This window comes from Bufo gargarizans, chromosome 2, assembly GCF_014858855.1.
Source record: "Bufo gargarizans isolate SCDJY-AF-19 chromosome 2, ASM1485885v1, whole genome shotgun sequence".
Taxonomy (NCBI): domain Eukaryota; kingdom Metazoa; phylum Chordata; class Amphibia; order Anura; family Bufonidae; genus Bufo; species Bufo gargarizans.
Genome location: NC_058081.1, coordinates 329,310,265 through 329,327,897, shown reverse-complemented (window position 1 = coordinate 329,327,897; position 17,633 = coordinate 329,310,265). Strand labels below are relative to the sequence as shown.

At 38.8% G+C, this 17,633-nt stretch overlaps 1 protein-coding gene across 3 annotated transcripts in view; it reads left to right on the top strand.

Moving 5' to 3' along the window:
* The window catches only part of PTPRQ (protein tyrosine phosphatase receptor type Q), a 530,509-nt gene that overhangs the window by 461,875 nt on the left and 51,001 nt on the right, over positions 1-17,633 (top strand). Inside the window, exon 55 of one of the 3 annotated variants that reach the window (XM_044280553.1) lies at positions 3,950-3,994. The exons of the other annotated variants lie outside the window; for them this stretch is intronic. Coding sequence (XP_044136488.1) covers positions 3,950-3,994 — 45 coding nt within the window. The remainder of the gene's footprint in view (positions 1-3,949; positions 3,995-17,633) is intronic. 3 annotated transcript variants of the gene reach the window in all.

Here is a 17,633-nt window from a genome sequence, read left to right as displayed (position 1 = left end):
CTGCTCGTATTTACATAGGTCAGTACTATCCTCTTTCAAAGGCTGACCTGTGTCTTTCAAACCCCATAAGTAGAATTTAGACCTGTACTCCTTTTACTACATCTCAGCAGACTGAGGATGGATTTGTCCATAACAGTGTACTTTACCATAATGTTACATTTTTTCATGTTATTATATGAAAATACAATTACATACATTTATAACACATTAGATATGCTACTAAATTGCTATGGTCATGAGTAGTGTTGAGCGAATGGAAGCATCCAAAGTGGAATTTGATCCGAAGTTTAGGAAAAATAGGATTGTGGTAACAAATCATTTTTCCTAAAATGGTGGCTGGATTTGTCTTAGAAAGAATGGCAAAAAAATAATAATACTCACCTCCACTTGCTCGTGCAGAGGTAGTCCGCACCTCTCGAGTAGAAAAGACCTGCTGAAGGACCTGCGCTAAGCGTGATGACATCACTGCACTCTCCCAAGTGTATGTCATCATCACCACGTGATCAAGCTGCGAGCCACAGTGATTTGATCCTACTCAGCGCAGGTCTTTTCCACTCAAGAGAGGAGCAAACTGCCTCTGTGCGAGCAAGTGTATGATGTTAATTTAAAGCTGTGCTGTAATTGGTTGCTTTTAGGCAGTTTCATAAAACATGCGTATCGCTTGTACTATATACAGACATGTATATCTGCTTAGATTGCATGAATAACTTGTCCCATAATACATTTAAACTACTTAAGAACTAGTTGAGTTCTTGCTTATGAGTAGATCACCTACAAAGCTTGGTTGCCTAAATTCACGCCTTTAAGGGCAACTTGCATTTTAAAATATTTGATTGATTATTCTATATATTATATAGATTTCTTCACTCGTCACATTATTTTTGAAGCAAATTTCTGAAAGCACAGGAAAACTATTTATGCAACAGTTTTATGGCACAGCGACATCACGGCAACATGTGAATAAACCATTACGATGTTGACGCCACTCTTAATATATCAATAGAACAAAAGGCATACTCATTCCAAAATGCAATCCATACAAGGCCAATAAATGTTTACTTCTTGCTCAGAACCTTGCAAAAGTGTTAAATGACACATTAAATGGTCTTCAAGAGCCTTTCTCTGAACACATTACTCCTGCTTCATGACCACCTATTGGAAAGGTCATTTCCAGTGCCCTAATGCTCTGAATCATTGACTTCTAATGGATCTGACTAAGCAAGGTTAATGTTGTAGGATGATACTGTACACAGCTATTTCAACAAGTACCTGGTGGGCTGTTAAACAAGATCATGTCCTCTGAATAAACACTTAAAGGCTTGTCTTCTGAAGAATGCATTAAAAACAAGTGTGAAGCGCTCCTGCCTGTATACTAGAAGCAGAATAACCTTTAGGTACATCTTACAGTAATAAATAGCACAGCATATATCTGGATGAATTAGGAAATACTGTAAGTCTCCTTGATTACAAAATAATAGTAAATAATAATGAAAATTGTATTTTTATACTCACAATGAGCATGCACACTGCTGCTCTATTCATGTCTATGGGACTGCTGGACATAGTTGAGTGCTTGTCATTGGCTGTCTGTAGCAGAGAGAATGAATGGAGCGGCAGTGCATATGCCTAACCTGCGCCGATCATTTTGGGGGTACGGAGTTCCAGTTCTCGTAATTGGCAGAGGTCTCAGTGAGATTAGATCTCTACTGATATAATACTTACCTCCTATCCTGTGGTGTAAAAATAAAAAAAGTTAACATTTTTGGCTCAAATAAGACCAAAAAGTCACTAAAGCCTTATTCTGGCTTTGCCAAAAAGGGGTGCAGGACTTGGAACATTCTTCCCATATATCTATGTACATTTGAACAATTTAAGATTAAGCGACACACATTTATTTCCTATTGCTTATATAATGGCAACATGTCCCCCAGAGCTGTATGGAGATTGTCATCACAATCAAATTTCCCTATTTCAAACTCACATAGTATGGCCCATTTCATGGAAGGCCAATTGACCTATCAGCATATTTGTAGAGCAGGAAGAAAACCTGAGTACCTGGAAAGTGTAATTTTCATTACTAATACTTGCCATGATGGTTGTGCGCAGCATTGGCCATAGCTGTCATGAGCCTCAGTGGGTGATTGCAGAATTGGTCATAATTTGTCATTTACTGTATATCAACCCTGGACCAGGAAGTGGAGATCCGGTGAGCATCAGAGTAGCAGCGGCAGGTTAAGTATTGAATGTTTCATTTTTTTTTTACACCATTCTGAGCATTTTATTAAAATGTTGTCCCCACCAGACAGGCTCTTTGACGTCATGCAAATCTGAATACAGAATTAGATCAATGTATAAACTGAAATTAGTTGTCAGTTATTTACCTCAAATTACATTTGTAAAAATGACAATGGTTAATTTCTAGCAGGTATAAGGCTATGTGCACACTTTCAGAATTTACCTATGAGAAATCCAATGTGTACATTTAAAAAAGCAAAAACAAAAAAAACATCAGAAATGTAAGGCTAAAGCTCCTATTTCTGCTACAGAGGTACCAGTGAATCCGTGTGAGGATTACCCATAGTGGGGTTAATGCATAGATTCTCCTTGCCTTCATTGCACTAAAGGCCTAATTTGCATATTTCAAAAAGTACCATAAATCGGGAATGAAGCCTCGGCTCAACAAAATAAAGCAGGTGAACCACAGCTATTTGTCTTAGCAAACGGCGATAGGGAGGTCGCTGGTGACAGATTCCCTTTACTAAAGAGGAGCTTGTACAGTGTATGTGTTGTGACTTCTGCACTGAAAATGAGGATTGAGACACACTGGATTTCAAGATAAGTTGCAATTAAAAATCAACTACCAAACTTATTCACCAAAGTCTCGCAAGACTTTGGGAATAACTGACTTCACCTGTTTGGAGGCCATACCTTTTAATTCTGTAAGGAGACAGGATCTAGGATCTAGGATTCGAAGCTCGCTTCGCACATCACTAGTTGCAATACCAGACACAACCCATAGATAAGTGTTACACTACTTTTAGCAGTTACATCACCAATTTATTTTAGAATCATACTACAATTTTAATGAATGAATATTTACCACAATTGTATTGAAATGTAAGGAATATTTTCATTCACTAAAATAATCACAATTGCTTGCATCTATTTTAATGTATACTTTGTTATCTTCTGATGAAATGTAGGATTTGATTTTCTAGTATGTTTGTCATATGCTAAAATGCAAGCTGATTCTGAATATTTATGTGTTCAACTTTATAATTGTTCTGTAGGCAGACAGCAGCCTTGCAGTATACCTTCATCTTTTAACACTATGATATTTTAGATTTAGCATTCTTTGGTAATAAGTTTCTGAATATAGAGTGAACTCCATTTTCTTATACAGAACTTGCAATTCATCAGAGTTAAATGTGCAAAATTTCATTTTTTAAAGACAGATAATGAAATGTATGTTTGCTATGTGCATTTTCTGTTGTTATAATAAGTATGTTGGAAACTTGATAACCCTCCTATTAGTTAATCCCACCCACATTTCTCACCATTTTTGAAAAGTGGCTAGAGAGAAGTTGCAAATATGAGAACAAATAAAGCTCAAGGCACTTGATAAATTTGCCCCATGGAACTCAATTTGTGCTACCTGAAACCATTCCTAGGGCGAGCTCAGGACCTCCGATCTAACTATTCATATTGCGGTCAATTTATGTATAATAGCACCAAAGCTCCCTCTAGTGATGGCTGATAACTGTCAGAATATTAATCAAATGTGTTTAAGTGGCGGACATGCACTTTAAACAAAAAGAGCAAAGGACCAATGTGATTTAAAAGTTTGTGTTTATTTAGATGATTTTTCATTAGTGCTTTTTTTTACAGTAGCATTTAATTACACCATCAGAGCAGTCCACAATAGTAATTAATTAATTTTTACTTCCAGATATTCTTCATTTTTCTTTAGACGCAAGGACATATATGTCATCCAGTAAGTCAGTAATGGTTTAGTTGTGTGCATTTACATCCACAATATCTTGCATTTCCAACAAGCTTTTCAACTGGAAGCTTAGATGGAAACACAAGACTTTAGGTAGTATATGGTTATGGAGACAAAACAACACCTAAATATTATCAGTGTTTCATAATAGTGAACATCAAAATCAACAAGAATTTATACAATGCATTGGGAAAGTCTTCAGACCCTTTCCATTTTTTTCCCACATTTTATTATGTTGCAGTAGGGTAGAGCGAATCAGGTTCAGATTGCTGAATCTGAACCCGATTCTTTTAAAAACTTTAAGAATATAGGCTCTGTCCTACTGTAAAATGTATGTCCTCTGCAGATGTCTTTCTGAAGTTTCATCAAATATCCCAAGACTTACTTTGTCTCGTAAATTGGCATAATTTAATTACTTTATCAAAATAGGAAGCTGAACTCGGCTTCGTTAATGAGGCACACAGCCGATTTCTGCTTAGTATTTTGATACAATAAGTTATGCGAATAAATAAACTGATACATGATAGAGGCGAGACTAAGTAAGTTTTGCATTATTTGCTGAAACTTCGGAAAGACCTCAGAGGCCATACATTTTACAGTAGGTCAGAGCCCATATTCTAAACAAAGTTTTTAAAAGAACCGGGTTCAGATACATCAATACAAACCTGATTCGCTCAACCCTATGTTTCAGTCTTGTGCTAAAATAAAAAAAAATCAAGTTTCCTGCTGTGTAACAATACATCCCTTCAAACATTTGAAAACCTGTCTCAAAAGTTTTGCATTCCTCATAGAGATTTCTTTAAATATCTGAGAATTAGATATGCCCTCTCCATGCCATCCATATCCACCTTTATGTTTCCTACTCCAGTACATGATTTCTTTTCATCACCTAGGCCCTCCATCAAATGTGTCTCTTTCTTTTATGGCATCCTTAATTCCCCAGATATAACAATAAAACCTCCATTTCCTTTGCAGTTGGAGGGGTAGCTGGGGGTTACATATACCGTAGAGGAATGGTACACAGCCTTTCCCATAGTTAAGCAGGTGTCTAAAGGAGCTACACATTGGGAGACAGCGTTTAAAATATTGCTCTGCCGGTATCTCACCAGCACACATACTCTCCATGTTGTTGGAGGAATTGTGGCCTCATTGGCACATACAGTACAAACCTGTGTGGTGGGATTGCCTCCTTGTTGCTACCTTCTGGAATGTGGTCTTCCTTCTCCTTCAAAATATTACAGGCTGCGTGATCCCCATTATCCCATCACTAGCCTTATGTTTTGTAGGCCTGGTAGATTTACCCCCACAAATGCAGACAATCTGTGGCCAAATAATATTAGTTGCAAGGGCTATAATAGCGAAATCTTGGAAGTCTAGCTCACCACTGACGATTTGTGAGTTGAACTCCAATGTTCAGTTAAATTATTAATTAGAGATCTTTGCCACAAGAACAAATTTGGAAAAATTGGGAAAAATTCCACAAGCTCAAATTGTTCTACATTTTGTTTAGAGAGATTGGTATTTAAACTCGGACATTTCTGTGACCAGACTGGGCTAAAGATTTACCTTCCAACAAGACAATGACCTTAAGTACACAGCCAAGGAAACAGAGACGAGGCTTAGAAACAACTCTGTGAGTGTCCTTGAGTGGCTTGGCCAGAGCCCTGACTTGAATCCAGTGGAACTTCTGTGGAGAGACCTGAAAATGGCTGTCCACCAATGTTCCCCATCCATCCTGACAGAGCTTGAGAGGATCTGCAGAGAAGAATGGCAGAAAATGCCTAAATCCAAATGTGCAGATGTTCTGGCAGCATACTCAAAAGCCTGGAGGCTGTAATCACTGGTAAAGTTGCATCAACTAAGTACTTAGTAAAGGGTCTGAATACTTATATCAATGCATTGTTTTAGTTTTTCTTTTTGAATTAATTATCGTAGATTTTGAACATTCTATTTTCATGTTCTCATTATGGAGAATGGAGTGCAGAATGATGGAGAAACTTTGAATAAGTTTTTATATTAGCACAAGGCTGAAACATAACAAAATGTGAAAAAGTGAAAGGGTCTGAAGACTTTCCGAATACATATGGTATCAAACTTATAATACATAGTTCAATATTTAAAGATGTATGTATATGTCATTAACCATATACTATTCAATATATTATATGCCTGTTAGCATTTCAGGATAAAGTATAGGCTAATTGTATTACATGTTATGCTTGAAGTGTGTAGTCCATAAAAGAGTAGCAAATATTTGTAATTTATCATTTAAATGTTCATTCTACTTACAAAAAGCAGTTATTTTTTCATAATTTTTCCTCTGATCATACCAATAATTGCTACGTCAATTGGCCTTACTTTAGCGAAGTGTCTGAATAATAACCTTTACATTATATTCTCTTGAGTAAGAATTTGTCATATGTTTTAATTACAAAAAGTCTCCAAATAATATAGTGATTTGGGATATATACGGTACTTCTTCCAGTCCAGTAGAGATAATCTGATCATTTTTTGTTGTTGACTGCTTTTTAACAGCTGTCAATTTTAATAGGTATGTAAGGGATTTATAATTGTGAAAATTAAAATATAAATAGTTTGTTTTGCACCTACCTACCTAATTTTTATTGGTTAAATAAAGCCCAATATATTTCAAATGCAAACAATTAACATATTTAGTGTCTTACTGAGAATAATATTTAGTTCAATGCATGAAAGTATTCACACAAGTGTTGTAGTATTTTATGTTCAGTTTTAAGTTCTTCCAAACACTTATCCTTCATTGTTCTTTTAAGCCCCATTCCCTCTGAAGAAAAGTCTAATAAGAAGATTAAATGCAGATGTAGCTGGCAACAAGCTTCCACTTCACAGTTGCTTTCATCTGCAAGGCATTGTACTGCTTTGTTCTTTCCCAGAGGATAGCAACTTGATGCTCCTTAATAAGCAATGTGTTTTTAACAGATGCATTTTCCCCACTAATTTGAGCACAGGAAATGATAGTTTTTAGAAGCATAGGTAGCAGGTACTAGCTGCCAGCTAGAACCTGCTACATCTTTACTTGTATCTACTATTTGAATAAAGAGTGGCTTTTTTTGTTTTTCACTACAAATTGGTATCAGTATACTATACTTTTTGTTGGAGTTTTATATTTGACTTTTTTTTTACTTTACCCCATAAAAACAAGTTCACTTTTACAACCAGGAATAATATTTTTTTTATGTAGCTACCCTTTATGTTTTAATAACTAAAGTCAATGCCAGACAGGTCTACCAGAGTATAAGACAGTCCTTTAGTAGACTTCGACTCTGACACAATGATTAACTTCGATCTCACTTTAGAACCAGGTTTGATTCACAAATAAGCTATTAATTATAGGTCCTGTAATAATATTCAAGGCAATACAAAGTGGAGATTCTATATCGAAAAAGTATGCTTTCAGAATCATTTCCACTGGAGGGCCCATAGAACTTCTGTCTGAAAATAATATGACTGTTATGACTGTTAGCTAACAGACAACTTATCTGTGTCATAATTTATTTGACAAGTTATCTGGATAACTTTTACAACTACCACTATAAATAATGGTCTATCTCATCATAGATAGCCCAGTTCAGCTTACAGCTGGTTTTGTTGAGGGAAGCCGTGAACAGCCAGACATACTCCCTGAAGTGGACCCAGCCAGTATAATGTACAGTAGATTTATATGGTGGCCATTCAGATGTTCTTACAGAGCAGCTCACTGTTCTAGTTCATAGAGGGGGTATTAGAACTAGGTAAATCCCTGCATTTATGTCCATATGCCCTGAAAAGGGCATATTTCCATATGCCCTAATTAGGCAGATGAAAATGGGTTGCCTAGATGAGACAACCCCTTAATGGAGAAACTGTCAGAATATTGAAATGTTCTCCGATAACATGTCTTAAAGGGGTTATCCAAAGAGAAGTATTACTGTGCGAAGAATAGGGCATTTCAAATTAAGTATTATTGCAATATCCGTTTGTTATATACATTCAATTGACATTGTTGGTAGGTCTCCATGTGTATATCCTTTTGTCCCTTCTTCTCCTGCATTCAGTGGTGGACTAACATATTCAGTAACTTCCCTGCTCCCTTTCCTTTCTATGAGATCATGCATAGTGATCTCATAGAAAAGCAGCTAAAGTGGTGCCAACACCTTTCATTCATTTATCCCTACTTTTAAATGTATAGAAATATATAGCTATATTTCTCTCTAGACACTGGATTGTAGGGGCATTACATATAATATGTATCTCTGGGGCGAAGGCTACATTCACACAACCGTATATGTTTTACAGTCCGCAAATTGCGGATCCGCAAAACACGGATCCCGGCCGCGTGCATTCCGCAATTTGCAGACCACACATGGCCAGCGCTATATAGAAAATGTTATTTTACAAATATATTAACAGGCAGTCACTCATCAAGAAATGTATCAGGGATCAGTATATATCAAAAAATTGTTATTTATCGTATCCACACTACCTATCATCTATAATACCTATTTTTTTTTATATATATACTGATCCCTGGTATATCTTTAGATGAGTGAGTGCCTGTCAATATATTTTTAAAATAACATACCTATTTACAGACTGAGGGGCAGTCTGTCAACAGTGCACCTTAATATATAAGCCGAGACGGGCCGCTATAAGTATTTATCTCATTTTTGCTATATAGAGAATGCCTATTCTTGTCTACGGTTGTGGACAAGAATAGGACATGCTCTATCTTTTTTGCGGGTCAGCGGAACGGAACGGATGCGGACAGTGCTGTCCGCATCTTTTGACGCCCCATTGAAATTAATGGGTCTGCACCTGTTCCGCAAAATTTCGTAACGGATGCGGATCCACTTATACGTTCGTGCGAATGCACCCTAAGGTGTCCGTCAGGGAATATTTTCGGTAATTTTAATGCATACTGGGAGATGCAGGTGCTTGATGATTTGCTGAGCATCCACAAAAAAGAAAGAACATCCTCCAGATATGCGAGTAGAAGACTTTTAAAAGGAGTTTGACATTTATGGGATAACCTCTTTAATTTATATACAAGGAATAAGTGATCTTTTTTATTTTTATAGATAACCCCGGAAAGCTGTTGAGCAAAGCAAAGGAGATTGGAGGCATTTTCTCTAGACAGAACATGCTCCTGAACATGCAAAAATATTCATGAAAAAGTTATGACTTCTAACTTTAGTAAATATGGAGTCCATACTATTCACCAAATTTCTAAATGTTGTATGCAATTGTGTCTTATGGCACTTGACCCATTATAATTTCATATTTTACATAGAATGCTAGCAGCACATATCTTGTGTGATGCTTTGCTATTGAACCTTATACTCTCAATGTCAAAACAACAGCCATAATACATCTTTCAGCAGATTATTGTTTAGTAAAACCCCAGCCTTCAGGATGTACAGGTCATTCTACCATTTCAACAATGTTTAAAAATAAGGAAATGTATAGAGCACTAACAAGATGGTTGTTTAAGTTTGGAAACTAAATTTCACCATTGTTTCTATGTTGCTCCTAAATTGTAATTTAATACTTCAGCTCAATGTCAAGATTTATTCCATTTAAAAGCAGCACATACAATGAATTAAACATTATGGAACACATGGTCCAATACATAACTGTGTTAGAAATGTTTCCACACTACAATATTTAAATGGTGATCAATACACCTACACACAGTTGGCTCAATGATCAAACAATACAAATGGGTGCAAGAGATGGCCTTGCGGCTCGCCCGGCCGTCGTTTCGCAGCGAACTTTGCTCCTTCGCGGTTTGCCGAAACGGGCGAACATTTGGCGATGTCCGCCATATTCTTTTACATTGTGAAGAACTTTGACCCGTGACACATCCATCAGGTAGTACAGGACAGAAAATTTAGACGTTTCAGCACATACCTTATAAATAAACCTAATTTGGCCGCCAGTTGCTGTGTGGAGCAGGGACAGACTGTTAGGGACACCAAACGCTAGCTAATAGGGCCACAAAGGTCCTTTTAAGGACTGGTATAGGTGTGCTATCGATAGGTGTGACTTACTGAGGGGTGTAATATACTTATAATATACTTTCTAACATAGAAAGTATATTATAGTGCATTTGTATTGTGCAGCAGTTATGTGCGGTTCTGCTGCGATACTGCAGCTATACAGAGTGCCAAACGCTATTTCAACAAATAATTTCTACTGGTGTGATATACCAGTTGCCCCCCCCAAAAAACGAAATTAAGTATTATTGCAATATCCGTTTGTTATATACATTCAATTGACATTGTTGGTAGGTCTCCATGTGTATATCCTTTTGTCCCTTCTTCTCCTGCATTCAGTGGTGGACTAACATATTCAGTAACTTCCCTGCTCCCTTTCCTTTCTATGAGATCATGCATAGTGATAAGAGATCAGACTGAGCTGTGACTCTCGCCACTCAACCTAATACCAGGCATAGTTTTGTCTGATAATGGCTGTAACTTGGTGGCGGCTTTGGAGCTCGGCAAGCTCACACACATCCCATGCCTAGCCCACGTCTTAAACTTTGTGGTTCAGTGGTTTCTCAAAACCTTCCCAATTTGCCTGAGCTACTGGTGAAGATGCTCTGCGTGTGTGGCCATTTCCGCAAGTCATCGACAGCTTCAGCCGGTCTGTCAATGCTGCAGCAGCGCTTGAAATTGCCAGCTCACTGGATATTGTGCGACGTGAGCATGCGCTAGAAATCGACGTTCCATATGTTGGCCAGGCTTTGTGAGCAGCAGAGGGCAGTAGTGGAATACCAGCTGCAACATGGTCGTCGCCTTTCCAGTCAGCTTCCACTATTCACAAGCGAAGAGTGGGCATTGATGTCAGACCTCTGTGAGGTTTTAAGAAACTTTGAGGAATCAACACAGATGGTGAGCGGCGATAACGCTATTATCAGCGTAACCATCCCACTTCTATGTCTACTCAAACGCTCACTACTTACAATTAAGGACGACGCTTTGCATGTGAAAGAGGTGGAAATAGGGGAAGACATTACACAGGGTGATATTCAGACCACCCTCAGTTTGCCTTCTCAGCGCGAATTGGACGATGAAGAGGAGGAGGAGCATGAGACGGTTGCCTCTGCTACATGGTAGTTTGATTCCATTTGTTCAGCATGGGTGGGCAGAAGAGGAGGAAGAGGATGAGGAGATTGAGAGTGATCCTCCTGATGACGACAGCAAAATCTTGCCTGTAGGTACTCTGGCACACATGGCTGACTTTATGTTAGGCTACCTTTCCCACGACCAATGCGTTATACGCATTTTAGACAAAACGGATTACTAGTTGTTCCCCCATCTCGACCGCTACAAAGAGAACTTCTCATTCCTCATTCCTCTGGTGGAGAGAACGAGCAAAACGGTGCAATACCAGAACCTTGTTGAAAAATTGCTCCAAAAATTTCCATCTGACAACGCTGGCGGCAGAGTCCGTAGTTCTTTGGCCAACCGAGGAGGGTAGACAAGAGGAACACACAGCAGTTCCAACAGAGGCAGGGAAACACTCTCCAAAGCCTGGGACAGTTTCCTGCCACCCCGCCAGCACCCTCACCCTGATGCGCTGCCTAGTGTCACAAGGAGGGAAACATTTTGGAAGATGGTGAAGTACTACATAGCAGACCGTGTCAGCGTTCTCAATGATCCCTCAGTGCCTTACAACTAGCTGGACACATGGCACAAACTGGCACTCTACGCCTTGGAGGTGCTGGCCTGCCCTGCCGCCACCATTTTGTGTGAGCGAGTATTTAGTGCTGCTGGTGGCATTATAACAGATAAGAGTATCCGCCTGTCAACTGAAAATGCTGACAGGTCTCGACTCCACCAGAGGAAAGATAATGAACATAAAGGCACTTTAAATGTTTTGTTTATGATATACCAAATGCATTGTATTCCCATGCACCCCTTCCACCACAAACAAGGGTATATGGCTGAATTTTCCTTTTCTCATCCTCCTCTTCCATCATGTCAACATGCTTATTCGTCGGATAGAATGCCCTCACATACAGTATATGCCTTTCACATATAATGTTTAACAGGGTCAGCTTAGCTGCAGGCTATCCCATATAATTTTTTAGAGGGTCAGCTCACCAGCAGGCCCTCACTTACAATGTTTTACCGGGTCAGCTCACCAGCAGGCCCTCGCATATAATGTTTTACAGGGTCAGCTCACCAGTAGGCCCTCACCTACAACCTTTTAGAGGGTCAGCTCACCAGCAGGCCCTTGCCTACAATCTTTTACAGGGTCAGCTCACCTGCAGACCCGCACCTACCATTTTTTACAGGGTCAGCTCACCTGCAGGCCCACGCATACAGTCCCTGACAAAAGTCTTGTCGCTTCTCTATTTTGTAGAAACTCCTGCTAATAACCTGACTATTAATTAATCAATTGGTGTTAGAAATAGCTCATATGAAAAGCTAAAGCCCTCCCAAATGATGTTTAATGCACTGAAATAAATTAGTTTCACTGAAAAAAGATTTATCATTTAATCAAGACAGAAAGGTCAAATTTTGGTAAGAGAAAAGTTTTGTCGCCTATACAGAAATTGAACAACTTTACTGCAAATCCAAAAATATGTCAGCAAATTAAGTAGTGGTGCTATGAGATCCAAATGTAATATCTTGTATGACTTCCATGAGCTTGAAGGACAGCATCAATGCGGTTTGGCAAGGATTCATACAATTTATTGAAGTCATCAGGAATAGCAAAGAAAACAGTCTTGCATGCCTCTCAGGGTTCATAAATATTCTTTGGTTTCGTCTTCCATGCTTTCTCTTTCATCCTACACCACATATGCTCAATGATGTTCATATCTGGTGACTGGGCTGGCCAATACTGGAGCATCTTGATCTTCTTTGCCTTAAGGAACTTTGATGTGGAGATGGAAGTATGCGATAGAGCACCATCCTGCTGCAGAATTTGGCCTTTTTTATGGTTGGGAATATGAGGTAGCTAAGATTTCTTGGTATTTTAGACTATTGATGTTGCCTTCCATCCTGCAGATCCCTCGCACACCTTCATACTGGATGTAACCCCAGACCATGATTTTGCCTCCACCAAACTTCACTATTTTCTGGGTAAATCTCGGTTCCATGCAGGTTCCAGTAGGTCTCCTGCAATATTTGCAGCAACTGTGGTGTAATTCAACAGAAGATTCATCTGAAAAATCCACCTTCTGCCACTTTTCCAGAATCCATCCTTTTAGCAGGCTGTGGCCCTTGGCAAATGCCACACGGTTTTTCAATTGTCTTTTGTTTAGTGCTGGCTTATGGGCACTGATTTGACCATGGAGGCCATTTTGAGACAGAATCCGACAAACTATTCTGGTTGACACAGGGACTTCAGGTGACCAGGTCTCGTGGAGCTCTGCTGCAGTGGAAAATGGGCTGGCCTTGGATTTTTGAGCCAACAAACGGTCCTCTCGAGCAGTTGTCTTGCGGGGTCGGCCTGGCCTGGCCTTCTCCAAAACGTCTCCAGTCTCTTCAAATGTTTTTTTTATCCTCTGAACTTGACACTGAGATACATTGAAGGTGTCTGCCACATCAGCAGTGGATCTGGTCTTCAGCCTCTTGATAATCAACACTTTAGTCTCCGGGTGAATCTTAGGCATGTTTGCAGAGGTCTAGTTACAGTTGATGTGAAGGTCTAGGGTACTGGGGTTCTTTTTATACATACCTGAGACCTAATTGATCCATTATTAGTCACAGGTGAAGCTCATATGACAAGGCGACAACATTTATGTTTTGGCAAAAATTGACTCAATGGGCTTTACCAAGCTGTGAATATTAGAATACTTTTTGTCAGTTTTGTTTTGCACAGAAACATTATTACAAAAGCTGTTGGGATTAAAATGACCCATTTCTTGTAACAAAATCTTGATTAGAAATATATTTTAGCGGCACTTCAGGTCAATTTGTACACAAGCGACAAGACTTTTGTCAGGGATTGTATAATGTTTTACAGGGTCAGCTCACCTGCAGGCCCTGGCATATAATTTTTTAGAGGGTCAGCTTAGCAGCAGGCCCTCAACCATAATTTTTTCGATGGTCAGTTCAGCAGCAGACCCTCACCCATATTGTTTTAGAGGGTCAGCTTAGCAGCAGGCCCTCACCCCTAATGTTTTAGATGGTCAGATCATCAGGCCCTTTCTTCAAATCTTTTAGAGGGTCACCAGCAGGCCATCAATCATAATTTTTCAAGGGTGTGTATGATTCCCTCCTTTTTGTGTAACAAAGGGTGTATTGGAGTGCCGGTTCCTTGTAATTTTTTGGCAGCCCTTTCACTTAGTGCATAGGCTTTATGAGTGTAGGAGTCCCACTACCTGAACAATTGTACCACAATGTGAATGAGGCCCTCCTTTATGTGATATATAGTTTGTATTGGAGTGCCTCTTACTTGTAATTTTTGGCAGAACTTGCACTTCATATGCAAGTAAATATACAGGAAAGAATGTTTCCTAACAATTTTTCCTCTAAAATCGATTTTATCTTAGGTTTTGTGAGTATTATTGTCAGTCTGTAAAAATGGCGTACTACTCGGACAACATCGTTCCCAGCAGCGACCTGGGAGTCCAAGATGCATCCAGACATCCTCCCCATGCTGTTCCTGAACCATTTCGGTGGTGTTTCCATCAATTTCTGCCCTTTTCCTATGAACCAGGCACCCTTCCCTCTTCAGAGCAGGGGGTGCCTGGTTTAATGCTCAGGTTCTCCCATTGACTTCCATTATACTCGGGTGCTCGGTAGAGCATCCGAGCATCCTGATCTGTTTGGCCTGAGCACCCGAGAACTTTGGTGCTCGATCCACACTTGCTGCAGGCAATTGCACTTGCCACATTTATAGTGCTTTGAAAAGTATTCATGTTCTTGAACATTTTCACAATTTTTCACAGTAAACCCAGAAACTTAAACATATTTTATTTTGACTTTATGTGATAGACCAACACACAGTAGCAAGTGTGTGTGAAGTGAAAAGAATTGGATGCATGGTTTAAAAAAAAAAATAAAATCGGAAAATTGTATCATGCATTTGTATTCAGCCCCCTGTACCCATAAATAAAATCCATTGTGACCAATTGCCTTCAGAAGTCACCCATTAGTAGAGTCCACCTATGTGTAATTTATTCTCAATAAAACTACAACTGTTCTGTGAAGGCCTCAGAGGTTTGATGGATGGATTTAGTAAACATTAGTGAACAAACAGCAAAACTAAAACCAATGAACACACAAGACAGGTCAGGGATAAAGTTGAGGAGAAACAAGTGTAAAGCAGGGTTAGGTTATAAAAAAATATCCCAAACTCTGAACATCTCACGGAGCACTGTTCAATCCATCATACAAAAATGGAAGGATTATGGCACAACTGAAAACCTACGAAGACATGGCTGTCCACCTTAACTTACACCCCATCACACTGAACACACCATCCCCACTATGAAACATGGTTGGGGCAGTATCATGCTGAGGGGATGATTTTCTTCAGCAGGGGCAGTGAAGCTTGGCATAGTTGATGGGAAGTTGGATGGAGCTAAATACAGGGCAATCCTGGAGGAAAACCTGGTAGAGGTTGCAAAAGATTTTAGACTGGGGCAGAAGTTTACCTTACAGCAGGACAACAACCCAAAACATACAGCCCAAGTTACAATTAAATGGTTAAGATCAAAGTATACTCATGTGTCAAAACGGCCCCGTCAAACTCCAGACCTAAATCCCATTGAGAATCTGTAGCAAGACTTGAAAATTGCTGTTGACAGATGCCTTCACTCCAATCTGACTGAGCCTGAGCTATTTTTCAAAGAAAAATGGTCAAAAATGTAAGGCTCCAGATTTGCAAAGCTGGTAAAGACTTACCCCAAAAGATTTGCATCTTTAATTGCAGCAAAACGTTGTCCTACAAAGTAATGACTCCGGGGAGCTGAATAAAAATGCATGCTATGCTTTCCAGATTTTTATTTATTAAAAGTTTTAAAAACCATGTATCATTTTCTTTTCACTTCACACATACTGTACTTGCTACTTTGTGTTGGTCTATCACATAAAATTCCAATAAAATGCATTTATGGTAAGTTTTTGGGTGTAACGTGAAAAAATTTGGAAAAGTTCAAGGGGTATGAATTATTTTTTAAGGCACTATAACTGGTTATAAAGTATGCAGACTCCCTCTGTTTCCCATGGGTACCCTGCAGATGAGATCATGGGGTATTGATGTCAGTGCAGGAGGGCTGGGCCTAATGTAGACCCAAGCTTGCCTCCAGCGTTTACCTTAAAGCCTTATTCACATATCATTGATTCACTTTCGTATGATGTCCGTGTCCTCCACAGACAGCACATGTACCCACTCATTTTAATATGTGTTTTAGCACGGTCTATATTTTTAGCACCGAAGCATGCCATATTTTTGTCCATGTTTATGGATCCATCAAGCCAATTATAATCTATGGATTCTATGAAAAATACAGACCTGACATTGATCTCATTTGTGTTTTGTCCGTGTTTCACGGACCATTTATAGGAAATTTTATTTTTCAGCTGTGCTGTGTCCGTGGAACACGGATGACACACGTAGAGCCAAAAACCGACACATGGACCAATCACTGATTCTTCACAGAAATCTTCGGGGATGAATTACTGACCCTCTTTTTTTGGGGGGGTTGACATTTTTCAGTCACACAATGTTAGACTTGCATCTTCTCTTCTTTTTTCTGCCCTATGGAGAAGTCTATTGCTAAACGAAAAAATGGCACGCCTAGAGCATGCTGCAATTTTCAAAAAATTTTAATACGCAAAAGAATGGCAAGAAACTGTCTTAAAATGCCGCTGCAAAAAAGAAGTGTAGTGTGAAACCTTCCTAACCATTACTACATCTGATAACTAGGTAATTACAAATAATCTATGCATTCATAGCGAATTATTGATTATAAATTTAGCTTGAATCATTTTTCTGTAGTGCAAGCCTTGTCTCATTGTAATAAACACACACTTTATGTAGAATGCAATTTATACAGTTTGACTGTTCAGCTACATTTTTGTACCATTCACTGTTCCTTTTAATGAATAGTAAACTACAGCTATGATGTCATAATAAACACTCGATATTTGACTAAGTCCTAAGTCTATGGGAAAAGTATAGAGTAAACTCTCCAAGACACCGGATTTTAGTGTGATATTAATACATATAAGGTAATTCTCTTTTAAGTTCATGTACCCACTCTCCATTTAGAAATCAATTTCTGCTTTATATGACACTGTGACATTAATCTGTTTTGGCAACAGAAATGCATGGTTTCTCAGTGTATGCCTGAATTGTAATATGAGCAAAATAAGACCTTTTCTAGACTAAAAACCCAGACATGAAACTATACACCATATAAAGGATATCCACAGTTTACTTTTTTTTTATATATATAATAATAAAAAAGGGCTGATACACTTTAAGTTCCCAAAATGTAGTATTCGGCCACATGCATCCATAAATTTGATTTTTATGGTTGACATGGAAATAAACGTTCTTACTGCAGACACATTTGTAAGTCTACATGCACAGAGGTGAAGGTTACTTTAGCAGGGTGTAGGATGTCAAATTATATCTAAAAAGA